Source organism: Cucumis sativus, chromosome 6 (assembly GCF_000004075.3).
Source record: "Cucumis sativus cultivar 9930 chromosome 6, Cucumber_9930_V3, whole genome shotgun sequence".
Lineage (NCBI taxonomy): Eukaryota > Viridiplantae > Streptophyta > Magnoliopsida > Cucurbitales > Cucurbitaceae > Cucumis > Cucumis sativus.
Genome location: NC_026660.2, coordinates 10929315 through 10956635, shown reverse-complemented (window position 1 = coordinate 10956635; position 27321 = coordinate 10929315). Strand labels below are relative to the sequence as shown.

Here is a 27321-nt window from a genome sequence, read left to right as displayed (position 1 = left end):
GTTGAGTGATATGCATGCTTACAAAAAGATTTGGGTTTCAACTTTATCCAAATTGATGAATTTCATCCACCAATTTTCATTTCTCAACGTCTCTCTTCCATCTCTACTCTTTTTATACATCTTTGTGAAATCATTTCAATTATATAATTAAATTTAATGTGTGAAACCTAAGATCTTTTAGTATAATAAATGTTTTCTAACGAAGAATCGAAAGTTCTTTTAAAAATTAATTTAATTGGGACTTGAAAAACAAGACAAAACAACTAAAAACAAATTCCTAGTATAATTTTTTACAAAATTTAATGGATAGTCTCATTGAGAAAATAAAAAGGAAAAGAGAAAGAGTGAACATATAAAATGATTTTGTAGCTTACCTCAATATATCTCAATTCTCGATCAAAAGGTTGAAGTTTGAATTGTGAAACTATAAGGTAGAGATGATAAGATAGAATTCTTGCTTTTTTTCTTTTTATAGAGATGATGAGGTAGCCTATGTACCCATCCTTTTTGTCTTGCCACAAAAAAACCATAAAGTGTGGTTACTCGAAATTCAAATATGTAGGTATTTTTAAATTATTAGACGTGTAACATTATAAGGACACAATACCAATTGTGCCCCAAAAGAAAAATAATAAGGAATTAGTATATGTATTATTGATGTGGATGACCATGTCAATTGAGCAGAAGCTTGAACTTTAAGTACTAAAGCTTGTGCAATTATAGATTTATAACATTACAATTGACAATTCCATTTTAGATCATCCAAGTAACTACGAGTAACGTAGCTTATAACCCCCAGGGAGTTAAGGACAGTCATTAAAATTGACTTAACATCTCAAAGATAATAATAGTTCGATATGAAATTTTAATGTTAGAACCTAGAGGACAAACAAATAATGTTGTACGCTTCATAATTATGTATCTAAATGCCAAGAATATCACTAGCAAACACCATTCGTTATTTCAATTCTTGTAACTATTTTATACACAAATTGGAGGGCATCAAATATAAGAAAGGTCAGATTTCAATGTTTCTGCTCAATACAAAATGTTCATATTTGCTTCTCCTTCAATGGACAATTGAAAAGTATATAAATTTGTTGGAGCTGGAACAAATAATAAAATACAACTCTGATGGGTTGTATGCAACAGCGATGATTGAGATAAGACTCGATAAAAACTATAACACACTCCTCAACCTTCCTCCCCAAACTCTTTTGTAAACCTTTCATGAATTTCCAGATCAGATTTACTCACCGTAGGCCTTTGTCTAGCTAAGACCTTGTCAAAATCTGTTCTTGTAATTGGTGGAGGAAGAATCTGCACCCAAATAACCAAACGTTTAGCGATATAAAGAATGGAATTCCACCTATCAACCAGTGACTTTGTCAAAATATTATTATAAAGCATTCGCTCATCAAATTATAGATCTTCTTCAACATATATGCATGTATAAAAACTTAAATTTGAACAATGCATAAAATGCCTTTTTTTTCTTAAAGAAAATATGAAATCATACAAAAACAGCCCAATAAACCAATAGAAGAAAGATGAATAGTTTCAAAATTTTGTTTGTGGTTCAATCATAGAATTATCAGTCATGAGACTCATCACCATTGAGCTATCGACAAAGTGGCATCAAATCGAACACAATGCAAGAAGTGTTAAAATATATTAGTCTGTGTATATCATATCTGCAAGCTTGTCACTTCGTGAAAGTTGAAAATAACTAAATTTTAATCTAAACATTCATCTAGGATGTTAAGATGTGATGTACCTTTGAGGCAAGTCCTTTGGCTGCTAACTCTTGCATGCTAATTTGGACAGCTCCTTGTTGCTTTGGTCCACAAGGTACCCACATACCATCAGGAGTCATAATGAAGAACATAGCATCTTGAGTTTTACGTACAGGTTCAAAGAGCACATCCTTCACCTGCAAATTCAAGGGATCCATGAACTACATTCTAACTAATATCTGATATAGATTCAAACCACCAATGAAAGATTTCAGTTCATCGTCATCCAACAAATATTACACACTTACACAAACTGAAATATCTGAACCCGAGAAACCATCTGTCTTGCGTGCTAAGTTTTCAAAATCTGCTTCTGTTAAATTATGTGGTGTATCCCCCAGATGCACCTATTTAAATACATCTATGAATATTAGCAAAGTTCATGGAGATGACAACAACAAAAAAACTTGCTTTTTTATTGGAGAAAATAAAATAGAATTCTCAGAACTTTGAACATGTGCTGTCTGGCTTTCAAATCAGGTAGAGGAATGTATATCCGCTTGTCGAATCGTCGACGAATGGCCTGTAAACAACACGTATCAGTCAGATATTCAACTTTTGTAATCCTTTACATGATATGGAAATAGACAATTTCTACTTCACCTGATCCAAAGCATAGGGAGTATTTGTTGCAGCAAGAACAAGAACCTTTTGATCATTGTGTCCTACACCCTATAAATGCACGAGATATATAGTTCAGCTTTCAAGTAAAATTAATAACAAGGTAGAGATAATATTCGCAGATCTAGTTTAAAACCAATGCTAAATCAGTTTTCTGTTTCTCTGAGAGAAAATTAAATAAAAACACACTTGGATTTAGATAACTATTTTTATGATTTTGTTTTCTTTTGTTTTCTTGTTCACTTTCCTCTCGTGGATGAACTATTCTTTAAATAAGGTAAAGTTGTTCCTTCCTACGGAATCACGCACTTGTGACGACCATTCTTAAAAATAGTTCAAAATCCAAGCTTCTAACAAATCCAATCAAACAGCTATCATTAAACTTGATTGTTTGAGGGAAAAGAAAAAACATAATACATAAACAAAAAAAATCTCTCTCCAAACGTCCGAATAATTTACAACTCCTTTCCCTAATCTATTCATGAAATGAATTACAAATCTTCTTCAAAATAAAATAACAGAATAACTTTTTGCTGCATGAGTAGATTATTTAATTGCAATTAGAAATTAAGCTACATTTCCATTGAGCAAGTTTCACCATGCATCAAAATTCATCTGACAAATTATTCAATACAGACATTGTACGCAAGCAAACACAAAAACAAACAGCGTAACGTGTGGAACAGATGTTCAAGGGTTGGGAGCAAAGAGAAAATGCCAATGAGTTACAGCCCCTAAGCCCCAGGGTTTCCCATCCAGGTCCCCATCAATGCCCAATGCCCAATGCCCAACTACCAAATTTTAAAATGTGAACAAGGTAGAGAACCCAATACACATATCAAAGTTGAAAAACTTGGGATACCGAAAAGCTATGAAACAAGCCAGATATTCTAAAGCTTTATTTAAGCAGTTAAAGCCCAAATAGATGGGTAGAATCATAGAAACAAGTAATTAGACTATCAGAAAACCCTATAGATATAATTTAAGTCAACTTTCAACTGGCTGAAAAACACTTGGATGTAGATCAGCAGCAATGAGATATTTTCTGAAAATGAGCATTCTCAAGACAATGAAATGAGCAAAGGACGCATATATAATAATAATAATCAACAACCTTTCTTTGGTACACAAAATATTCACGCTTTTACACTACAAACAAACAATACCTGCATTTGCACAAGAAGTTCAGTCTTAATGCGTCTTGAAGCTTCACTTTCATTACCTTCACCTCGTTGACCACACAACGAATCTATTTCATCAATAAAGATGATAGAAGGCGCGCTATCACGAGCCATTTGAAAAAGATTTGAAACTAGCTTCTCGCTTTCACCCATCCATTTCGAGACAAGGTCCGAAGAAGAAATGCTATCAACAGAAAATGGAAAAGAATACTCAATTTAAAGCAAGTGGCAGGAAACAGCAAATAGAGTTTATTGATAATTAAAAACACATTCAAACAACCGCCAAAAGTATCCAAATAGAATGTGGTGTGGGTATGCCCTGTAATTGAATAGGATGGGAATGAAAGCAAAGAAAATGGATAACCAAAACTTGTTTTTATATCTGTCGTTTATTTTTTTACAACCAAAAGTTGGAAATATTTTGTAAGTCATTTTAGTTTTTGCATTCCCCACTTTATATCCACTTGAGGCTATTCAATGAGTTCAAACTGTCCATAGCCACCAAAGGCATTTGAACTTTATTTCAATAAAGTAAATTATTAAAAAGATAGCTTACTGTATTCCTCAAATTTTTTTCAAAGCCAAGAACCGTAATAAGTTCAAGAAGCAAGTAAAAAATGGAAGATCACAATTTGAATCTAGGGATTTCTTATTTCAATGTCTCAAAGGCCACACCCAGAAAAGGATATAAGTTTTTTACTATAAAAATTGTAGAAGAAAAGATTCAATAGCATTTGTTGTCTTTTGCTTATCCAGAGAAAAAGAAAGGGTAGGTTGCACTTGTACCACTTAAAATGTGACACAAATGCATCTTCTGAATTAAAATTGCTACTTTGCAAAACCGTTTATAAATTATATTAAACTTCCGGCTTCAGCACTTACCTTTACCTTTAGTCATATGTTCCTCTTAAGTTTCCTGCCAAACAAACAGATGGTCCAATCTAACCATCTAAAACTCTTAAGAGTAATCAACAAATATCTCCATTATTGTTCTTCTATAGAAACAAGATTTAAAGCCCACCAAATTCAAGAATTAATAAATGAACAAAATAGAACAAAAGAATTGCAATGACGACAACAAATTACACTATACCAACAAAATGAATGAAGGCCTAGGAGACCTCCCATAAAGCAGTAGAGCAACAGGCCATCTAACTTCGAATCATTAAATCTTGAGAAATGGTTAAATAGAACATTTAGAAAATGAAATTCCCTACGGCCATATCTGCTAATAATTCCTAATATCCTCAACTCTAATGCATGAAAAATATTTAATTAGAGACACCACTTTAAAATGATATTGTTCATACTTGCTGCAATTTCATAAGAATAAAGAAAACAACACAGAGTTCATGAATGTTGTTGATAACATAAAAAAAGTTTCATGAGAACTCAAGGGTTGTAAGTTGCTCACACAGGCACGTTAAAAGATAATGGCTAGGAAAGTTAAGAAATATATGGCTACCATACAAATCACACAAGACAAGTTCATATACTCAAACCTCAGAGGATCGTTACCTGAAAAATGTCGAGTCAGCCTCTGTCGCAACAGCCTTTGCCAAGTATGACTTTCCAGTTCCAGGAGGCCCATATAACAAGAAAGCTCGCCATGGTCGCCTCTTACCTAAAGAAAGGTAGACAATTATCTTTGACATGATTTTATTTAAAAAGTAAGCACCATTATAATTAAACTAGAATATAATTGTAATCACTACACATCTAATGATCTAATCAAACTGAAACGTTAAATGAAGAAAATCTCAGCTCAAAGGGGGAACACAACTGTACTGACATGAGACAACAAAAATCAATACGGTAGTAGATCGAAAGAAGCAAAATGGAACTAACCAGTAAAGAACTGGGGGAACTTAACGGGTAATATTACAGCCTCTTGCAACGCCTGCTTGGCGCTCTCCAATCCAGCAACATCGTTCCACTTAACATCCGGTTTCTCCCTTATGATTGCGGAATTAAGACCAGCCCGTAACTTAGCCTGTTCTGGATCCTCTCCATCTCCTCCTTCTCCATCCTTAGGTTTCGTCTTGGGTTTAGTTGCAACAGCTGCATCTCCATTGGAAGCCGGACCAGGACCGCCATCATCCAAAACAGCACGTATCTCCTCAGCCCGGCGCAAATACTCGGTGAATTTCTGGGTAATAGCTTCCTTGATCTTGGGATTTTTCTCATACTTCAAATGAGTTTTGAAGTACTCCAAGGCGTTCATATACAGCGGAAAGGCTTTTGCGTAATTGCCAGCATTATCTTCATGTACCGCCTGCTTCACGTATTCAATAGCTTGCTCCTTGAAATTGCTATACATCTCTTGAATAACTCCAACCAAATTTCATAGATAGACAAAAACAAACGACGGAGCGATCCAAAAACAAAAAAAAAAACCCTAGAACATCGATCTTTGACTATCTCAAATCAAGCAAAGAATCGAAAACTTAGATTTCTTCAAGTGATGATTTCCTAGGAAACATATAAGATTAACCCGTTGTTTGGAAGGCACTAGATTTTGAAGGAGGATTTCAAATCAAAACTGGATTTGAAATCAGTTATGGAGATTGGAATAAATAGAGAGAATAGGACTTCAAAATTAAAATGATAAGAAATATCGTTTTGATCAAAAGGAAATTTGCGATGTTACCCCTTGGGTGGCGGAGGGAGGAGAAAGAAAGGTGGGTGGTTGACGATGTGGTGGAGCTGAACGTCGATAGGAGACGGCTGAGATAGAGAATAATAGAAGGAAAGAACGAAAGAAAGGGGGGTGGGAACGAAGAAAGCCTCGGCCACGGACCCCAGGGTTCACTTCTTTATTTTCTCTCTCTCTTGTTATAATTAAATATTGGGGGAAATAACTTTTCTTTCACAAATTTTTCCTTAGCTCACATTTCAAAATTCAAACTCCTCTCGGTTTTCTAATTTTCAATTAATATAACATTTGGACATAGGCATAAGTAGATTTTTTGTTTTTCTTTTTCGGTAAACATGTCCACTTTTAATTAGTCTACGTATAATTTTCATACTGGTAATTTGTGATTGATCTAAAATTTCTTAGTAAAAAAACATATTTAATGTCATTAAACACATAGTTTCTTCGAAAATGTTTGAAGATCAAATCAATTTCAAAATTTGAATCTTCATACACGAACTAATTAAATTAGGCATACACTAGTAATAGTTTTAACATTTTCTAATCAATCTTTAATAAGCTAGAACCATTAGAACTAGTACTCTAACGAGTTATTATTAAATGACATGGAGTTTCATAGCTAAGAAAATAATTAATAATAAGGAGAATAGTTCATTTATTTTATAAAAATCGTTCCGTCTTTCGTTTTTTTTTTTTTTAAGACATGAATATAGGTTGGGAGAGCACATCCTTCACCTGCCAGTTCAAGGGGTGCATGAACTACCTATGGACTAAAAGGAATGACAAAACACCAAGAATAAGAATTCAATCCACACAAATAATATTGTACACTCGCACAAACTGAAATATTTGAGCCTGAAAAACCTTCTGTTCTAAGTGTCAAGCTTTCAAAACCTCCTTCTGTCAAATTATTTGGAGTATCGCCTAAATGCACCTATTTAAATAGGCACATTAACAAAGCTTATTTCTTACCCCCAAGGAAAAAAAAAAAGGAACTATGTATAGATGAAGAGAAAATGTAACTTTCAGTACTTTGAATATATATTGCCTTGCGTTCAAATCAGGAAGAGGGATGTATATCCGTTCGTCAAATTGTCGACGAATGGCCTGAAAACACTACTTATAAATCAAACATGCATTGTGTTTCCTTGTTCCTTAGCATAATATGGAAGTATACATATTTTCTCTTGACCTGATCCAAAGCATAGGGTGTATTTTGTTGTAGCAAAAACAAGAATTTTATTATCGTTGTGTCCTACACCCTACAGATGCAAAGAGATATATAGTTTTGAAACGTTATTTCCTGAAAATGTATTTTCCGCAAATAAGCATTCGCTAAGACAATGAAAAAATGCACAAGAAACATAAGACAAGATGGTAATAAATCCCCCTCTTTTTACTGTGTAAATATTGTTGCTTCACAAACACCATACTTGCATTTGCATAAGAAGTTCTGTCTTGATACGTCTAAAAGCTTCATTTTCATTACATTCACCTCCTCGACCGCACAAGTAATCTATTTCATCGATTAACGTGATGGATGGAGCGCTATCACAAGCCATTTCGAACAATTTTGAAAGCACTATCACTAGCTTTTCAGTTTTTTCCACCCATTTTGAGACAAGGTCTGAACAAGAAATACTTCCGACACAAAATAAAATACTTCAACTTAAAGCAAGGAATAATGAACCAAAAAGTAACCAAGATTAATAGTTAATAAAAATACTTTAAAATATCAACCAGAGATGTCCAAATATATGGTTATAACAGTGAGATAAGGATTAAGTTTGCTTCAATGGGGGACACATCAAGAGCCAGGGAGGAATTTGCAATCATGTTTGTGTTTTATGTATCATTAGGTGGAGTCATGGAAAGAATGGTCAAATTAGGGAAAGAACTTTGAGACATACTCTCTGATACCATATTACAAATAACATTAGCAATTAAGAGAAGAGTTTAAACACTTTCATTAAACTCGTACTGATACACAATGTTAATAACAACAAATAACAAACTACTTAACTAAAAACAAATAGGAAAATTCTGTTGCAACAAATTAACAAAAGCCTATTTGCTTAATTAAGTGGAATGGCACTACCAAAGACGAGGAAATCCAATTCGTGGGTTCATACAACCATTACCTGAAAAATGTTGAATCAGCTAATGTAGAAATGGCCTTCGCCAACTTTCCAGTTCCAAGAGGCCCATATAACAAGAAAGCTCTACTTGGTACCCTTTTGCCTAAACAAAGTTAGATGATTGTGTCTATCACAATATTTTATTAAGCTCATTGACAATAAGATTATGACTTCAAATGAGATAACTCCATGACATTACAGACAAAGGAGCCACATAACCAGAACAACCAAGCATTTTCCTCCCAATGGAGTAATCCAACATTAATTGCAATATTGAAGTAAAATGGAATAACTAACCGGTAAAGAACTGAGGGAACTTCAATGGTAATATTGCAGCCTATTGTAATGCCTGTTTGGCACTCTCCAATCCAGCGACATCAATCCACTTGACGTTTGGCTTTCTTCTTTATGATCACGTAATGAAGATCGGGCAGCAGCTTAGCTTGCTCTGGATCCACCCCATATCCACTAGAACTCGTTCCAGGAAGACCGCCATCATCGAAGAGAGCACCGAATCACTTCGGCAGGATGCAAGTACTGGTTGAATTTTAGTGTAATGGCTTCCTTGATGTTGGGATTCTTCTCATACTTGAAATGAGTTTTGAAGCTCTCCAAGGCTTTCATATATAAGAGGAAGGCCTTGGCATAATTGCCAGAATTATCTTCCTGTACTGCTTCCTTCACCATCTTTATAGTTTGATCCTTGGAATAATTAAATGAATCTGCTTCAACCAAATTTGAGCAATTTGATATATTGACTTTAATATATATAATCAAAATAAGGTTTTATAATCATCAAAACTTCCAAAAAAAAAAGAAGAAATTTGTCATACTTTATTACCCTTTGTTTCATATGTATGTGAGATTTCCAAAACAGAGTATATTAGGCTCTCTCACTTCCCTCTTCTCACTCTCTTCACCTCATTTCTCTCTTCTCACTCTCACTTTTAGTCCTCCCTCTCGCTCTTCTCCCTTTTTCTGGTCCATTCTATCTCATTTGTTATTGGTTTGTTTCTTTCTCTCTTTCTCTCTTGGTCTCTTGGTCTCTTCTCTCTGTGGCTAAAATAACCATTCGACATTCTAATGATTTTTCTATTTCAATGTTGAAGAGAAGGTCATGAATAATATTACAATTTTTTTGAAAGAATAAGATTATTTTTTAAACAAATGCATTCTGAGAAGAAAAAAGCAATGCTAATGAGTTTACCAAGTTAATACTTTAGTAGCCACCAAATCCTGTTTAAGAGATTTATAAATTTATAATATTCGTATTCATTATTATTTGAGTTATTTTAGTGCCCAAAAACGTTGACCTTGAATGAATCAAATAGTATTTTTTAAATGTAAAAGTAAACACATTCTCAAAACTCATGACAGAAATGGTTTGATTAGCTAATATAAAAATTTGCAAAAACTTATTCAAATCCTTTTTCTTATGTGGGTGTTTTCAAAGATGTAAAGATCTGTTATGTTGATGTTAAAATGATTAATGTGAGTGTTAGCTAATAAAATATATAAAAGCGATGAGGAAGGGAGGGAATAGGGAATAGGGAATTGTAGACGATTTGGATGCGTCCAACAAACAGCCGTGTTTTTGTTTCTCACGCCTACTTTTTATTACGCTCATTAAACCAACCTAACGCGTTACGCGTATTTAAACACATCCAATCGCCGTTTCTTTGGTTGCAAACAAAAGTTATTATTGTTATTATTTTTATAAAATGAAAAATGAAAAATGAAAAATGAAAAATGAAAAGAAAAGAAGGCAGTAAAATTAATTTATAATAAATAACAAATTCAATTAACACGAGACATTTAAAAACAAAACAAAATTAAATACGAAGGAAAGAAAGAAGAAAGAAAGAAAGAACGAAAGAACGAAAGAGAAGAGCGAAGGCAAGAAAGGAAATTGTCTGGAACTTTCTTCCAGACCCAAAAGGAATCTCCAAAACAACTCACAACCGCCCTTCTCCCTCTTGTCGCTTCTTCTCATTTTCTTCCTTTATAATTCTCTACCAGATTCCTTCTTTCTTTCTTCCTTCATACCTATATCGCTTCTTCAATTTCTATATTCACTTTCCTCCCTCCATTCAATCATCGCAACACAGGTAATTTCATGATTACTCTCTTTCACTCTTTTTTTTTTTTTTCTTCTTCTTCTTCTTCTTTTTTCCATGTCTTCTCCTTCGTGTTTCTGATCTGTTTGTTTTTAGATTTTGTTATTTTAGGTATTGTTGTTTTAATTATCAATCCATGGCTGAAGAACATAGATGCCAAGCGCCCAAGCTTTGTGCGAACAATTGCGGGTTCTTTGGCAGTCCCGCCACAAGAGATTTCTGTTCTAAATGTTACCGAGATCTGCAGTTGAAGGAACAACAATCCTCCACCGCTAAACTAGCCTTAAACCAAACCCTGGCGGCGTCGTTGTTGTTAAATCCGGAACCGGAAGCGAAGGAACAACGCGTGGAGGAGGAAGAGGAGGTGAGGACGGAAGTGGTTCGGACGGCAGCGGCGGAGGAAAGACAACAACAGCAGCCGAGCCGATGTATGACGTGCAGGCGGCGCGTGGGGTTGACGGGGTTCAAGTGCCGGTGTGGGATGGTGTATTGTGGGAGTCACCGGTACCCGGAACAACACGGGTGTGAATTTGACTTCAAGCAGATGGGAAAGGAGCAGATCGCGAAGGCGAATCCGGTGGTGAAGGGGGAGAAACTGCAGAAGATTTGAGGGAAGGAAATTAAAGGGGGTAAAATTGTCTTATTTTTCTTCATCTTGGTTTGGTATATGTCTCTTTCGTGTGGTAAGGGCCAGCGCGTGGCGCGGGACCTGGTGGAGCATTTCGAAAAATATTGGTGGGTTGGTTGTATAAAATTAATATTCAAATAATATGAGTCTTCTATACATTTCAAATTTCTATTGCTACATAATAATGCTTTTATTGTTTGGTTCATTCATTCTCATTCTCATTCTCATTCTCATCCACATCAATATAATAAATAAATAAATAATTTTAATTGATGAGATCAAGACCCTTCAATCGCATTGTCTCTAATCAATATTACATATATATTATTGCACTATGTTAGTTGTGTGTTATTGTTTACTACTTTTTATCATTTATGTGCAAAAAATCAACAAACATAAAGTTCAAGAACAAAAGATAAAAATGGATCGATGCTTAATTAATCATTAAATGATTTTCCTATTTACAAAACATAAATAGTACTACCATATAGAAACTTGTAGAAAAGAATATGAACAACCAAAGCACTTTGTTGAACCGACACCCGTACTAAGAAAAAATCAAAACGTGAGTGAAAGTGATGGTATATTAGGGTTGAAAATAAAGAGGATTGCTAAACAATTCAGTAGTTGAAAATGGTAACTTGAGAGAAAATGAATTAAAAGCTTAGAAAGGGAAACCCTTAATTTTGGGACCTAAGCAGTAGTGTACATGACCCCCTTATATACTCGTTGTGTCACAACCCGATCCGCAAACAATCAAAACGCAGAAAGTAGTGCATATAGAACGCGATTTAGCGTAAAACCTTGAAATTGGTCTTATCCCCTAGCTTAAAATCAACTTAAACTTTTATTCAACAACAAGCGTTTTGACGTGATTAAACGTCAAGTCATTCATCTTAAATCTATGTTTAAACGTTAAATATTTTAAATATCATGTTTTAGGTGTTAAAGTTTACCGCAGTCAACATAACCAAAGCTTAAACTTTATTAACTACAAACGTTTCACACATAGTATACAATTACAACACCTTGGCCAACACAGGAAAAATTAATCAAAACTCTTAAACGTTTGGTAGGCTTTCTTAAATCGCTGCAGGCCTTTTAACCTTCTTCTCTACTTGTCATAAACGTCTGATCCTGAAATACAGAATTAAAACGTAAGTCTAACAAACTTAGTGAGGTTTTATGAAATCATTTTTGTAATATTTTTTCATAAATCATTTTTGCTATATCATACATTTTAACACAAATTGGTTTATCAATAAATACATCATTCACAAAACATATCGAAACGCTTATAATCATTTTTACAATAGAATCAGATAAACTTGCAAATCACGTCAATACACATTTTCCATAAACACCTATTAGTCACCATCATTTCTTTCGCCAAGGATCCTGAATCGTTCTCTACGTTTGGTCTCATTAACTCGCATTTAGAGTACTATATCAACACCATCCGAGAACATATATATTTGTCTTTGTTGCTCAGTCCGCCTAACACAATGCAGTCATTTTCTACCTTGGTCGACTTCACTACACCATGTAGACCTTTTCTACATGGTTGTCTTTAACATTATATACACATAATAGCTCGTTCAAATGAAGCAACAAATAGTTTGAACGTCATTTCTTAATCAATATCATAGTCATCAAATCAAGCTTTAAACATTATAAAACATGTTTGAAATCATATAAATACTTTAAAATAACATTTTGAAAGAGAACACTCACAAATAACTTTAAGAACATATCACTCACCAAACTTTACCAAAGACCCTCATATTCCTTCTCTTTTCGCGGAATAAACCACAGCACTTAACACCTTGTTTTTCTTCTTTTTTCGCAAGATCAAAACAGCAGCATTTTAGCTCCTTAATAAAATCTTAGTGCTTACTTAATGACCAAATCATCTATTTATATTATTCCTTAACCCATATTAGTCATCCTTAGTTCCTTGTCTGATTGCTGACTCCTAGTTAAAACCCCACATGTGTAAAATTAATGTTTATCTTAGTCATTCTTAAATCCTTAATCTTACACGTTAAACCTCTTTCAAATCAGATTTAATATTTCCTACCCAAAACTTTCTTCTCGTCTAATTTCATTTCGCGAATAGCTTTAATCACTTAACATAACTTTCAAAAGTCTTTACGCATAACTCTTCTCGCGGACTACCCAAATTTCTCACGAAGACTTTTTCTCTTGTGAGTGTTTAGACTTATAGAGTTCCTATCACAAATCATTCTTTTCTCAAAACTTTCTCGCGAAGTAACTTCTTAATCACAAAACTTATACTTAACCTTATAAACTTTTATCATTTAATCATTTTTTCTAGATTGATTCAAACGCCAACTTCTTATCGCTAAATCTTATTTTAAAACGCCTCCTCTTATCAAATTTGAAAACACTTAGCCAAATTTTACTTCTTATACTCAAATTAGAAGTGGGTCCCACATACTACATAACATTAAGATATTCACACATCATTAAAGTTGAAGATCCAAAAGTATTCATGAAAAAAATGTGTTTTATATTCAAATGCTATTTAAACTTATTTTCAATACGATGTGCTTCTCTTCGTGAGAATACAGGCAAATGTCCTTTTAATTTGCAAATTGTGATTACTCACGATAATGTTATTAATATAGCTTAGATATTTCATTAGATTTTAAGTAGATGATATTTTCATTAATCATGTAAACAAAGTTGTCATGATCCACCCTTTCCCCCCTAGAATCTACAATTGTATACTAAAAACGAACCTTCCATGAAGAACGTTTTCTTTTGACCATTAAACCAAGTAAGATTCATTATATAATCACGATATTGCATTAATATGTTTTGTTACATGTTATATTATATAATTAAACACGCAATTAATAAAATCATGGATGCTTCTAAAACTATTTAGAAAAATATTTTTTAGGTATTATTAGATTTCATCTCGTATATATTCTATGAGATTTTTTACAATACCTAGAAAATGTTAAAAACATTAAACTAAAAGCAAAAGCATGATCGACAATGGTACACATTGTTTACTATTTTCTTAAAATTATTTTACTTGGAAAAGTATAGTTAACTATGATTTGATTTGATAGATGATTAGATCATATTACTTTAGTGCTAAATAAGCCTTCCCCCAACTTTTATCTACTCAAAATGATGACTGCCTCATAGGAAAGTACATTGAATTAAAACATGCTGACTTTTTGGAATAATATTTTATGACGTTCTAAGAAATTTAACCTAAATATTTTTTATTATAAGATAGTAATGTAAGGTGTGCAAACATATATTCGTCATTTTCACGATATTGATAGAAAATTAAGCCGAGACATTTATATTTCACCATACAAAAAAAAATAATAATAATAATTGAATTGTGATTTGAATTGAAGTTTACTAAATCATTAATGTAAAGTTAAAAGTAATAAAATGTAAAAAAAAAAAAAGCAATATTCCCTCCCTCATCGATTTCACCAAAACCTAGAGCTAAAAGTAGGGGGGGATGATTCCCAAGTGATCGTCTTGTTACGCCAAAACAAGAAAAATAAATTAAAATACGGCAACGCCATTAATTGTTATTGTCGCATATTGTATATAATTATTTGAAGAAATGGATCACCAACATTAATTAATTCTATATTACAAGGTTTAATCATGCAGTCTCTGGTGATTACCGATCAAAGACCCTACCAACAAACATTAATCCTATTCAATAATAAGGTTCCAACTCAATTCACATAACATTCATATTTATACCAAATTAATATGGTATTCTATTTATTTTAGGGGTTATAAAAAGAAGAAGAAAACTCCACAATTTCTTGGATTAATCATTTTGGGAATAGATATGATGGGGAGTTCCATTTACAAAAACGTGGTGCTGATGACCCAGAGGCGTGATCTGAACCGTCTGATCTATGAAAGACCACGTGGAAACATCCACATGGTTACTGACATGTACTGCCTCCCACATTATACAAGTTTTTTAGTGTATATAAAAGAGTGTAATAATGGCCGGAAAATCGACGGGCGAATCCCGTCCGGAAAACACAATGCTTATGATTCCCAACTTTCTTTGCTTCTCATGATTTCTCCATTGGAACCGGCGGATTTGTCTTAGGGTTTGTAGAATCTTTTGGTTTTCTTAATGGGTTTTCCTGATTCTTTTCTTTGTCCCTCACTGTTACTGTAACTCCATTCATCTTCTTTGAATGCTTTTGTTTACCGCTTTCATGCTGGAACCGACATTGGAATGTTGGTCTAATTCTAAGTTCTAACAGCAAAGTTTGTAGTTAAGTTACTCGTTGTAGTCAATTAGGGAATTGATTGTCTCTGCCTGGTTCTCGTAGATCTTTTTGGTGTTGCTCTTCTTTGAGACGGTTCTCTTTTGGTGCGGTGTGTTTTTGTATGTTTTCACTCTGTATTTTGAATCTTGGGGGATTTCGTTTTCGTTTGGATTCTTTGGGTGTCCGGTTCTTGTTTCTTACCTACTCTTTTTTATTATCACTGCCGATGAGATTGTATTCTCATTTGTTGTTTGTTGCTTTTCCGAAATCTCTAAGCAATCACAGAAATCTCGCTTTTGGGATTTTTCTCTGAGTTCAAGTTTGAAGAATCTTAACTGTTCTCTTATTGTCTTTTTGAATGCCGAACTTTCTGGGAATCGATCTGAGACATATTGGTTCAAGATCTGTGCAATCCATGCCCGGTTTCATTTAGCATTACCCTCAATCGGTCCGTCGCAATGAAGCGCACGGTCCGTCCAGTGTTCAGTGTGCTGCTGTTCATCACCTTTTCCGTCACTCTCATTTTCCGCCTTATCTTCCGTCGTGGTTTGACTTCCTTTGATTTGGAAACTAATGTAATCACTCCGAGACCTCCACCGTTTGTGTTCAATTCAACACTGCTGAAATTTGCTTCCGTTGATTTGGCTGAGGCACAGTTGAAGAGAGAGATAGAGCAATTATTGGAGGCCAACTTTGGTGGTCCGAGAACGTACAAGACTTACGCTACTTGGCGAAAATTCAATCACTACAGCAAGAAAGCGAGGCCCTCGAATAGCTTTCCAGTAACGTTCCGCTCACCAGCTTTTTACCGACATTGGCTTGATTTCCGGCGAGCATTGAGTGGCTGGGCGAGAAGAAAGGGGTATGCGACGGATATAATGCCAGAACTGGTAAGACTTATCAAACATCCATTGGACAAGCACAGTGAGTTGGTTGGTTCAGATCAAAGGTACCCATCATGTGCCGTCGTGGGAAACAGTGGAATCTTATTGAACAGTGGTTATGGGAGGCTAATTGACAGCCACGATGTTGTCATTCGATTGAACAACGCAAAAACAGATAACTATGAGAACAAAGTTGGATCTAAAACCAACATATCTTTCATCAATAGCAACATCTTGCACCTTTGTGCTAGAAGAGAAGGGTGTTTTTGCCATCCTTATGGGCCAAACGTACCGACAGTCATGTATATTTGTCAACCTGTACATTTCATGGATTACACTATCTGCAACACCTCCCACAAATCTCCATTGCTGGTAACAGATCCAAGTTTTGATGCTCTGTGCTCTAAGATTGTGAAGTACTACTCTATCAAACGTTTCGTGGAGGTGACAGGGAAGTCGTCGGAAGAATGGAGCTCAGCCCATGAAGGTCCTTTATTCCACTACTCTTCCGGCATGCAAGCTGTCATGTTGGCGGTAGGAATTTGTGACAAAGTTAGTATATTTGGATTTGGAAAATCGGTTTCAGCAAAACATCATTATCACACAAACCAGAAAGCTGAACTGAGTCTACACGATTACGAGGCAGAGTATGCTTTCTATTACGATCTGATTTCCAGGCCACAGAGAATACCTTTCTTGTCGGACAAGTTTAAGGTACCTCCAACCGTTTTATATCAATGATTTTGGTTGGTGTAGATTGGAGAAATCAGTGATTCTGATGTTGGTTAGATAACTTGTTTCATTCTTTTTTGGTATGTATAGTCGGTTCGTTAGGCTGTCCAATGACTGGTCGCAAAGAAAAAGTTGTTCTTTGGTGCTTCTGGTACTGTTGGGCTATCCTTTGTACAATGCTTTTCAACTTTTTAGCACATGATAGAATTTGGAGCGTGTATGATTATGATTTGGAATAGTTATCAAGAATGAAATCTTAATACCGATTAAATGCAAGGGAAGGGGAGAATCAATAGAAGATTGATTCTATTGTCAAAGTTGTCGACTTTTTAACAACGTTATATTGGTGTTCAGATTCTCTTTCAAACTAAGCTGATCTAACAAAGACAGGAAAAAACTCCGGATTAGAGATTTGATCATATCTACATTATGATGTGAATCAAACAGATTCCTTGCAAGCTTCAACTTATGTCCAGTGGCAAAAAAGCCAACACACCTACACAAAAGAAGTGCAAAAGAAGTAGAGAAATATGCAGGCATGCTTTAACAAACATCTGCTTCAGTTTCCTTTCATTCTTGTGTGTCCATTACCACACCTTTCTCCTCGTACTTCACCCCCACCAAGAACCTTATATTTGTCTGCAAAAGGTAATAGTATCAATAAACTTAACCAAATTAAATAAATTGGAAGTAATAACTTTGTTCTTTTCTATTCGCGAAGACTTTCTTTTCAACTCCATTCATTAACGACACACATTCACTATAATTTGGACTGAAGGACACAACATCCGCTATAATTAGAAATCGAACATTTGCTATAGTTAAATATCTATCTTTGTTCTTTTCCTCTGTTGTTATATGAGGTTTCCTTCAATGTCATACCTGCTTCGGGTTGTAGACTGCATACTCATTGTACTCGAGAGGGCTATCTTTGTGCTCTGAAGTGATCAAAGGGCCACAGGGAACTCTAATTTCATCCTTCCATACAAAGTGTTCTGATTCATCCGTCTTCTTTCTACCCAATGCTTTCACTCCCATCTTCTTCTCCTCCAATAATTTTGTGTCCTGTCCCAGCACATGCTAGTTAATTCAACCTTGTACTGAAAATGTAGAAAGGACGCTGTAAAATCAAGTTCATAATACACTACCTCAGGTAAGCTTGTTATCTCTGTGATCTCTTCCCCAAGAGAAACAATGGCTAGGACCAGAAACCCTTCTGGCCTGTCTACGGCTGTGAAGCCATACCGAGCTGCCTCTGCTGCAGCATCAGAGCACACTATCGCTCGGCCAAACTGCAAAGCAAAACACAAATTCATATTTGTTGTATATTTTGATGCTTAAGAGATAACATTGCTTGCAATTTCTAAGTACCATGTAACCGGGAACTGGAAGAGAGCATATTGCTGGCAAGAAACCTTTGTGCAAGTGCCTCAAGAGATTCGAACTTCGGGTGCCTGTGAAGAAATTGGGAAATTTAGATGGAAAAACAAGAAACTGGGAAATTTAGATGGAAAAACATGGTCGGCGTTAAATGGTAAGCAACAGGATTAAGCCAACCCACCACACCACAAGAGAACTTTATTTGGCTGTTTCTTTATCTCTCCGTAGCTGGGGAGTGCTGCGGATTCCACTGAAAATATGTTGTCGACAGTAACTCCATATTCCTGGAGAGGAGACATTCAGAACACAAAACTTAAAGAATCTGTCATTCTTTGAAATATGTTATCAAGTATTTAATTGAATGCCAGTTCTTACAATGTCTCCAACTTTCACTGGTTCGTAGGTTTTCTCGAGATAGTTCACAATCATTTTATAGTCGTCAGAATCCTTCTCCAGAAGTGAAACAGAACCACCCAATTTCCCATATCGATCTGAGAGTGGATCATCGATGGTAGATCCACTCATGTCTCCAATGAGATGTGAAGCCACTGTTACATCTCGAACACCCTCCAGCACAGCAGCAGCCTGGATAATTAGGCGGCTAAGATGACAATGAACCAAAAAGAAAAGGAAGTTCGCCACCAACATAGAAAGAACCTAGTTGGAGGCTTACATGCTCTGCTATTTCTTGATAGTCCTTGAAGATCAAAGGTCTGGTAGAATGCATTAGAGTGAACCATCTATTACTATAGTCTGTCCAAACAGCTTCGGCCTTGAATCCCGTCTCTTTCATCGATTTTACTTTCTCAATGAATTCTAGAAGGATCTCTTCACCTGCAAAAAGATGTTTCCTTTATTGTACCAAAGAGAAGAACCACAACTGGGAAGAAGAAAGGGCTATGGTGGCTTACATCTCTCCAAGTGAAATTTAGAAAGCATTCCCATTGGTAATTCAGGAGGGTCATGTGCCATTTCCATGAGGGCGTACCTGGAGTTGAAGGACAACAGAGTGAGATCAATCACATGCCGCAAAGGGAAAGGAAAATGCACTGTTCTATTATTGGAAAGCATTACTTGTAAATCTCTTGGCTGCACAAAACCTTCATAAAGTTAGCAATCTCTGGCTCAAGCTTACTGTGAACAGTTGCAATTCCTAGCTGCCTAAGACCAAGCCCTCCGTGTCTCACGTCTACACCATCATCCTATAAAGTATTAACATTGCCAGAAATTAAGAGGTATACATATCTAACACGTATGACAACCAACTCATGATCAGATGTGCCAGAAAAACTAGGATTATACCATATCAATTGGATGGAAAGACCCGCGTTTCTTCTCAAACTTCTTCTCCCTTTCCCACAGCTCGAATTCATTTCCAGTTATTTCCTTAAACAGCCTCACAAATTCCTTTACAGCATTTCCTTCATTTTCCCATTCCTCTAACCTTTCTTCTGCATTGGGATCGTCACCAACTTTTCCTTTCTTATAGAACAGATGCAAGTTTTTATCAGGTACTTTGATCAGTTGAGTAATACAATACCTACAACAAAAGCTCGTGGATAAGAATCAACTGGAAAAAATTAATGAATGCAGAAGTTTCTGGAGAGAAGTTCGGTATGCTACTCGTTGAGTCCTCGGCCTTGATCGCAAAGTGAAAAGGCACAATTATACAAGATCCTATCCTTCTCAAATATCTCTCCGCCTTGTTCTTGTAGTTTGGTATCCTTGTGAACGCCTCTCTTTCCATATAACTTGAGCTGCACGGCATATGTAGACGTAAACCAATAGGAACTTCATGTATTCACCTACTATTTGTTCAAATTATATGCGTACTTCTGCTGTGAGGGATTCAAGTGCCTCTTCAGATGGATCTTGTTTGTCCCAAGGGATCCCTTTGCCTTCAACCGCAAGATCCGTTACGACATCATAAGCTTCCAAGGGCTGAGCTTCTTGCTTCTCAATGCTGTCAAGCAGCCAAGCTTCCCGTATGACTCGTATGCCTCTCTCACTGTGAGAAAACATTAACGCTTATTGAGAGAGCAGGACATGAAAAACATTCATCTTCTAGCTAACTAAATTTTGATTTGCAAAGCAAAAAACTGAATTGTTTCTCCGTTGAGGAACTTTGTTGAGCCACATTCAATGTCTGTTTGGTACTTTCAAAGGCCATTAGCCCTTGCACTTGCCATGGTTTGAAAATTTGAAAACTAAACAGCCCTTAAACTGCATTTATGTTGGATAGTAGGGAAGAAACCCACACTGCTTCTGCAACTTTGGAAGATCCACCGCGCTCTCTCTCAGCAGGCGAGACAACCAAGCAACTGACACCTGCACAGATTTGTTCATAAACCCTGCCAGCAATAACAGTGAAGACAACAACTAAGGACTTGATGAGAACAAAAGATATGGTATACCAATAACAGAATTGTTGACAGTCCCTCCATGCTTCTCAATTTCTTTTCTCCAGTAATGCTGTGGTATAACCATTGGAAACTTGTTAATGATAAGAAAACTTGTGCCATAAAAGCTCAATCTCAATCCACACACTTACATGAGTTCTCGAAAGACGACCAGAGAGTGAAATTGTCATTCCAGAGAAGGGTTTATCTGACTGTCCAAGATTTCTCTTAGGACGTTGACTAGGATTCTGATACTTCTTTATCAACTACACCACAAAGAAACAGAGATCAATGAATGAACAGTTGGTATGATGATTTTGAGCTCAATTGAAAGAAGAAACAAGTGGAGGAAATGGAGGGGTACATCTGAAACAGGAGAATTCAAGACTGATTCAGGTAACTTGTTGGTTTCATTTCTCCTTGGTGGATCCTTTGTTTTGAAGGTACAAGTAGACCATTCACTTAGAAATCCATTACAAACATAACGTTTCCCATCAAATACCAGTCTCCCTCTACAAACAGGGCATGTTTCTAGTGCACCATAGAACAGCAAGTCTTGACTGTCAATGTGAAAACAATCTCAGGAAGATACAAGAATGAAAAAGAATGATTCGAATGCTATAAGGGTAAATAAAACTGTATTAATGCTATACCATTTAGAAGCAATTTCATAGTCAGGACCTGTGGAATCTTGGTCATTCATTTGTAGAATCTCTTTCATTTGATCAATGGAAAGACTCTCTCTAGTAGCCTTACAGAACTCTTCAAATTCTTTGGTGAGGTCGGACGCTTCGGACTTTCCGTTGGCCCGGCCATTCTCATCTTCAGACTTAATTTTCTTAGGTGATTGTTCATTTTCATGCGTCTTGCTCTCTGCCTTCTGCTTCCTTGTCATTATCTTTTCTTCTTCACCAGCACCGTGAGTGTGAGAGTGGGATCTTGTTTCATGAACCTTCAAATTTTTTACTCAACTTAGCTCTAGCGTTTCCGTTTCTAGATCAAACTTCATCACCACTAGCTCATTTTTTAAAAATCAAAATTTTCAATAACCCTTCAATAGTGTTTAAAAACATGTCTGAATCGACTTTCTAAGTATTTATAAATACTAAAGAAGGGAGAGTTAGCCCTGCATGATATTTTGCAAGTGCAAAAGATGGACGACAGTAAACCAACATCTTCAATCATATTGGCAGGTACAAAATTTAGCTTTCATTTTATCTAACTAAATTAATTAAAGTACTTATCCTAGAAAAGAAAACGAAAAAGTTCTCCCAATTAGATGATTAGGCTGTAAAACAACAACTAAGTAGAACACAGAAGAAAGAAGATATCAGAGAAAGGATCAAACCTTCATTGTTCTGTCACCGTTATATGAAGCAAAACAGCATAAAAAAGGAAAAAGAAAAAAATCACTCGCCAACAAAGAAGACAGTGAAAAGCAAAACAATCAAATCCAAGCTTCAATCTTTCAAGCACTGAGAGACCATTCCATGGGTTCCCTTTAAGATTGCAAAAACTTGATGACAGAGACAACTCTTACAATAGAGACACGTCTGTTATGATATATATATATATACATATGTCCTTTATTGTAATTTTACATAGTCTCTAGGGTTTAGTTTATTCTCTTTTTATAAATATGTAACATTGCTTTGACTCAATGAGAATAAGACATACGTTTCTGAATTCTAGATTACAACGTCCATGTCTGTTCTTGACTTCTCTGTCAAATTAGTAAAATTCCATGTGTTACTAGGTACTAGGGTGGCTGCCACGTGTCCAATTAGATGATTTTTGAAAGCCTCAGCCGTTGACAGATGGTGAATGTTAAAACTGCTCATAGGTTCATTAATTTTTTGGTTCAGCATATTCCTAGAGAGAATGAAGGCTAAGGGAGGAAATCTGCAAATGCTTAATTTTATTCCAATTGTATAAGCTTAAGTCATGGGTTGCCTCTCTGATTCTTAAATCTTTGTATTTTCTGGATATTCTGCTTGACTTATGTGTTATGGAGAAAATAAGACAAAATACTACATTTAAAAGACTGATTGTTAAAAGAAAAGAAGAATTGGTAACTTTTATTACCTTTTTTTTTGGGGATATATTTTGTCAAATAGCCTTAATCTTCTTTTATTATTTACAAGTATTTTTATCATAGTTAAAAGAAGATGATTAACTCTATTAAGCCCATGACTCCAAATAGATTGATGACTTGTTAATAGTATAGTTATAAAACTGAAATATTATTGTCTAAAAAGAACTTTCATGATGTTTGAGATGCAAGAGTTGAATCTCTTGCACAACACAAACGCTTGGAATAGTCATGCTTTATTTGTATTTTTACAATAAATTCTTTTTAGAAAGCCCCCAGAGATTTAGAATTTTATTTCTATCGACTTTATTTTTTATGTGATCCAGAAAAACAAAAGGTAAACTTTTTGAAATCTACTTTGATAAAGAAAAGAAAATGAAATGATTATCAAACAAAAATTGAACATAAAAATGTGGATTATTATAAATGATTTGGAACTCAAATGGAATTGACAAATTTTCCAAACCAAAAAGAAGCTTTCAGAATGAATCAAATCCCTAAGAGAAGCAAAATCCCACACTACAAAGAAAGCTCATTACGATTATACAACTCCATGTGAAATTAAAAGGAAAAAGAAAAAGAAAAAAAACTGTGTAATGTAAGAGACTTATGATATATAGTTCTTGAGACAAACCATTACTTTGGTATAAAATTTGTCTACCATTTACATATAAAAGCTTTCCTCAAAGTGACAACAAAAACATAAACCTCTTTTTCCTCTTCACCAAGCCATGCTTGCTATCCTCCTCATTGTCCTCAACTTTTCTGTTGGTTTCTGTCTCTTTTCACACTGTTTTCTCTGCATAATCTACAATGAACAAATGTAACACAAAGCACAACAATCTCATCAACATATCCAACATGAAAAGACCACGAATAATTGACCCGACTTGCTTACCTCTTGCTTTCTATTCCTTTCAGATTCAGCCTGCACAATTTTTTATGTTCATTAAGATTAGGTAATGAAATAAGTATAAACATATAGAGAGTTGCAAGACAGAAAAAAACTTCACCACAATTTCCTTGAGTTTTATATTCTCTTCTTTAAGCTGATTCAATTCCACTTCCAACTCCACTGTATATGCCTGCAACCGAAACCGGTACCTCGATGATCAAACAACAAAAATTCAAGTTCATTGTAGTTTTCTAATGTTTTATCTCAATATCGAACTTTGTATTGCAGTATTAAACCTGTTTTCTGGCTCTAGATCGAGCAGCAGACTCTCGATTCTTGATCATCCTCCGTTGTCTCCGCTGAACAACAACTTCGGTAGGACCATCGATTATCCTCTTCTTGTTGCTAGGCTCAACCCAATCAGTCATCAAGCCTTGACATTTCTGAATCGAACTGTTATCAGATGGTTCCCCAACTGATTGGGTGAGCATTTGATAATTTGAAAAGCAATTCCCAGACATATTTCTGATTCTTGCAGCATCATTATTCTGTTGATAAGACAAAGACAGCCCCAATTTCTCCCCAATCCCAAACCCCAAATCCACCATTGATCTGTTATTCACAGAACATAACTGTTGTTTCATTGAACAAGAAGCAGAAGAAGCTTCTTGAACAACTCCAGCTTTCACCAAGAAATCTTCCAAAGTCATTTCCCCTAAAGCTTGTTGACTTTGGCAAGGATTTTGCTGAACATTAATGAACTTATGGTGATGTGGGTGTTGTTGATCTTTGTGAATTTCAGACCAAATCTCATCCACTGTTTTACCACAAAGTGGAATGGGAATGGAAAAAGAACCCTGATTACAAAGGTTTGACCTTGAATTATTAGTAACCATAAAAGGGTGATGATTTTGAGGTTCACTTTCTTGTGATTGTGAATGAAATTGAGTTTGAATATCTTCAACATTCCATATATTAGCAAGAAACTCATCCATACTCATACCACCAAAATTCTTCCCACTTTTACACTGGATTTCATCAAGTGTTAGTGATAATATGGAGTCATGTTTGTTTGTCTGTCTTGCTGCTACCTCTGATATCATTTCTTCCAATTGAGAATTCTCCATTTCTCCAGCATTAAGCAAAGTTTCTCTGTTTTGGTTTGAATTTCTTGAAAAATACCTCAGAAAAATTCTGCGTAAACAGCTCCAAATAGGCAAATACGCTATAGAAGAACCATAAACAGAAAAAAAGGAGGAACCATAGTTTAGAAAATTTTGAGAGAGAGAGAGAGAGAGAAGAAAAAAAACACAAAAAATCCCAATGAGATGATGGATTTTTTCCCCACTAAGTCACATCGAATTCAGTGGAAATAATACCCAGAAAATGTCAGTCAGTTTCTGTTAAAAAGTAGAATGAAGAGCATCAGAGTGAAAACAGAAACCCAATTCAGAAACCCCTGCATGCAAGCAACTATTTGAGAGAAATTTGAAGAAAGGAATGAGATTTAAACAAAGATGATGAAAGAAAAATGAAACCCCATTTAGGAAAGTAAAGTTACCTGTGAAGAAGAGAAGCAAGAGAAAGAGATGAATCCAAAATCTGAAAAATGGTGAAACAGAGGAAGAAGAAAGGGAAGCGGAGTAAACAAAGAAAAATGCATGGATGTGTGGTTTATATATGTATAGGGGAAATCAAATGAATTTGGTATTTCATTTTAATGGTTTCTCTTTTCTTTTCATTAAAAGTAGTTTGTAGGTGAGAAAGAATTCTCACATAAACTTGAAACTAACTGCCATTTTCCCACTTCATAAATAATAATAACAAATTCATGTATTATTTAAAAGTTAAAAGAAACTAACTTACACTTAGTTGAGTGATTGAATTTAGCACATAAATGCAGGTCAATTAGCAACTAAACTAATCGTCTTATTTGTTTTTTCAGAAAGATTTAATATGTTTATAGCTTATAATTAGTTGAATGTTACATCTCAAAACCATGCCATTGATTTGATTAGCAAATCATTTCAGTAAAAGAAAGAAAAGAAAGTGCAGGACTTGTAAGTAAATACAAATTAAAGAAAACTTTAGAGTTTGTTTTGTTTTTTCTGTGTAAAGGAAAGAGAAATAGAAAGAGGGGAATGAGTTTGACACGTTGAATGGATCATGCAAACATTTCTTTAATTAAATGGATATGAAGAGGTGATGTAGTGTTTGCGAAATACGAGGAAAAGAAAGGACAAATTAGGGCAGTTAGAATGATGATCCTTCATTTCCAGCCGTTGGATGGAGTGAGGCTCATGGTTTCCACATCATTCCCTTCCCAGGTGGAAGCTATTATCTGCTAACCCCATACCCTCACACACATGCCTTACTCATATCACACAATCTCTTCTCCATCACCAATTACATTCTTTTTCTTTTTAACATCCCCACGACTACTATTACTACTACTACTACTATTACTACTACTACTACTACCCATTTGATTGATTATTTTGAAGTGCATGCCTATTCACCACCAAGGAATGAGTTTCAAAATGGGGAGGGAGACATCAGGAAGGAAAGAGGGAGAAAGGGGAGGGCGGGCCACATATAAATTCTAAATTATCAGACAAAAATATAGTAAAATTGCACCCACAAACACCGAGATAGAGCAGCAGAGGACTCACGATTTTTTTATCTTCCTGCGCTGTCTTCCGCTTCAAGGCAACTTCAGTAGAAGGATGATGGTCTTCTTGTTGTTGTTAGGCTCAACCCAATCACATTTTTCAATTGAATTGGGTGAGCATTAATTTCTGATTCTTGCAGCATCGTCATTATATTGTTCTGTTGATAAGACAAAGACAACCCAATTTCTCTCAAATCCACCATTGATCTGTTGTTATTCACAGAACGTGGGTGTTGTTTCATTGAAGAAGAAGAAGAAGCTTCTTGAACAACTCCAGCTTTCACCAAGAAATCTTCCGAAGTGATTTCCCCAAAAGCATGTGGACTTTGGGAAGGATTTTGGTGAACATCAATGGAATGTGGGGGATGTGGGCTTTATGATCAATCTCAAACCAAATGTGATCGATAGATTTAAAACAGTTTGAATATATTTTTCAACATTCATGATCATTTTGGCATTAAGTGATTGGAAAATATATATAATAGCCAGAAAAGAAACATAATATAATAATGAAGAGAAACAGAGACCCAATTCAGCAAGGTTTGAAAGAACTGAGATTTATTAGCAATAATAATAATAGAAAGAAAATGGTGAAGGAAAAGAAGATGGAGCAGAAGAAGAAGGAGAAGGAGAAGGAGAAGGAGAAGGGAGTTGTGTTTATAGTGTAACTCGCCAAAGAAAAGCCGGCTGGTTTTGGCCCTTTTAGGCCGCTCTTAGACCGGGTTAGGAATTGGGAGTGGAAAACTCAATTATACCTTAAATCAAAATTCTCTTCCCCTTACCACAATCTTTCCCGCATGGATATTTTATTAAAATAACGTTGTTTAGAAAAC

At 35.3% G+C, this 27321-nt stretch overlaps 6 protein-coding genes across 7 annotated transcripts; 2 read left to right on the top strand and 4 right to left on the bottom strand.

Moving 5' to 3' along the window:
• Positions 1 to 936: 936 nt before the first annotated feature.
• LOC101218878 (protein SUPPRESSOR OF K(+) TRANSPORT GROWTH DEFECT 1) lies at positions 937 to 6428 on the bottom strand. Its single transcript, XM_004149212.3, has 8 exons — positions 5447 to 6428; positions 5117 to 5222; positions 3584 to 3782; positions 2400 to 2468; positions 2245 to 2319; positions 2045 to 2143; positions 1778 to 1933; positions 937 to 1320 (listed from the first exon to the last, which is right to left on the bottom strand). The coding sequence occupies exons 1-8, from the start codon at positions 5916 to 5918 to the stop codon at positions 1195 to 1197; spliced, it is 1302 nt and encodes a 433-aa protein (XP_004149260.1). The 5' UTR covers positions 5919 to 6428; the 3' UTR covers positions 937 to 1194.
• An 808-nt stretch (positions 6429 to 7236) lies between these two features.
• LOC116404386 (protein SUPPRESSOR OF K(+) TRANSPORT GROWTH DEFECT 1) lies at positions 7237 to 10053 on the bottom strand. Its single transcript, XM_031886736.1, is given in 4 exon segments — positions 7237 to 8798; positions 8800 to 8902; positions 8904 to 9114; positions 9226 to 10053. Coding segments are annotated over 3 exon segments (393 nt in total). The 5' UTR covers positions 9080 to 9114; positions 9226 to 10053; the 3' UTR covers positions 7237 to 8684.
• Positions 10054 to 10200: 147 nt separating this feature from the next.
• Positions 10201 to 11314, top strand: LOC101219115 (zinc finger A20 and AN1 domain-containing stress-associated protein 3). Of its 2 annotated transcripts, none has more exons than XM_004149215.3 (2): positions 10201 to 10500; positions 10621 to 11314. In XM_004149215.3, the coding sequence occupies exon 2, from the start codon at positions 10646 to 10648 to the stop codon at positions 11117 to 11119; it is 474 nt and encodes a 157-aa protein (XP_004149263.1). In that variant the 5' UTR covers positions 10201 to 10500; positions 10621 to 10645; the 3' UTR covers positions 11120 to 11314. The 2 variants fall into 2 exon arrangements, with proteins under 2 accessions (XP_004149263.1, XP_004149261.1); XM_004149213.3 differs by having other exon boundaries at positions 10202 to 10500; positions 10606 to 11314.
• A 3843-nt stretch (positions 11315 to 15157) lies between these two features.
• LOC101218639 (beta-1,6-galactosyltransferase GALT29A) lies at positions 15158 to 17327 on the top strand. The gene has a single exon (XM_004149211.3). The coding sequence runs from the start codon at positions 15894 to 15896 to the stop codon at positions 17058 to 17060; it is 1167 nt and encodes a 388-aa protein (XP_004149259.1). The 5' UTR covers positions 15158 to 15893; the 3' UTR covers positions 17061 to 17327.
• Positions 17328 to 17455: 128 nt separating this feature from the next.
• On the bottom strand, positions 17456 to 22351 carry LOC101203672 (protein ADP-ribosyltransferase PARP3). The gene is made up of 18 exons (XM_004149234.3): positions 22179 to 22351; positions 21484 to 21782; positions 21195 to 21390; positions 20983 to 21096; positions 20846 to 20903; positions 20690 to 20759; positions 20265 to 20439; positions 20055 to 20188; positions 19734 to 19971; positions 19506 to 19633; positions 19343 to 19419; positions 19105 to 19265; positions 18807 to 19016; positions 18613 to 18715; positions 18423 to 18505; positions 18200 to 18343; positions 17934 to 18116; positions 17456 to 17690 (listed from the first exon to the last, which is right to left on the bottom strand). The coding sequence occupies exons 1-18, from the start codon at positions 22182 to 22184 to the stop codon at positions 17622 to 17624; spliced, it is 2448 nt and encodes an 815-aa protein (XP_004149282.1). The 5' UTR covers positions 22185 to 22351; the 3' UTR covers positions 17456 to 17621.
• A 969-nt stretch (positions 22352 to 23320) lies between these two features.
• LOC101203423 (ABSCISIC ACID-INSENSITIVE 5-like protein 1) lies at positions 23321 to 27075 on the bottom strand. Its single transcript, XM_004149233.3, has 4 exons — positions 24114 to 27075; positions 23936 to 24007; positions 23821 to 23850; positions 23321 to 23730 (listed from the first exon to the last, which is right to left on the bottom strand). Exons 1-4 carry the CDS (start codon positions 24942 to 24944, stop codon positions 23644 to 23646), a joined length of 1020 nt encoding a protein of 339 aa, XP_004149281.3. The 5' UTR covers positions 24945 to 27075; the 3' UTR covers positions 23321 to 23643.
• Positions 27076 to 27321: the final 246 nt, after the last annotated feature.

Bases quoted from the DNA above. Each gene is read 5' to 3' on its own strand.
- LOC101218639 (XM_004149211.3), top strand. From the start codon at position 15,894: ATGAAGCGCACGGTCCGTCCAGTGTTCAGTGTGCTGCTGTTCATCACC.
- LOC101219115 (XM_004149215.3), top strand. From the start codon at position 10,646: ATGGCTGAAGAACATAGATGCCAAGCGCCCAAGCTTTGTGCGAACAAT.
- LOC101218878 (XM_004149212.3), bottom strand. From the start codon at position 5,918: ATGTATAGCAATTTCAAGGAGCAAGCTATTGAATACGTGAAGCAGGCG. The intron at 2,320-2,399 runs GTGAAGTAGAAA...TGTTGTTTACAG, and splicing joins CTCCCTATGCTTTGGATCAG to GCCATTCGTCGACGATTCGA. The intron at 1,321-1,777 runs GTACATCACATC...ATTTGGGTGCAG, and splicing joins CCAAAGGACTTGCCTCAAAG to ATTCTTCCTCCACCAATTAC.
- LOC101203672 (XM_004149234.3), bottom strand. The intron at 20,189-20,264 runs GTACGCATATAA...TATGCCGTGCAG, and splicing joins TTGAATCCCTCACAGCAGAA to CTCAAGTTATATGGAAAGAG. The intron at 19,266-19,342 runs GTAAGCCACCAT...ATCTTTTTGCAG, and splicing joins TAAATTTCACTTGGAGAGAT to GTGAAGAGATCCTTCTAGAA.
- LOC101203423 (XM_004149233.3), bottom strand. From the start codon at position 24,944: ATGGAGAATTCTCAATTGGAAGAAATGATATCAGAGGTAGCAGCAAGA. The intron at 23,851-23,935 runs GTGAAGTTTTTT...AAAATTGTGCAG, and splicing joins TAAAACTCAAGGAAATTGTG to GCTGAATCTGAAAGGAATAG. The intron at 23,731-23,820 runs GTAAGCAAGTCG...TGTTCATTGTAG, and splicing joins AAAGGAATAGAAAGCAAGAG to ATTATGCAGAGAAAACAGTG.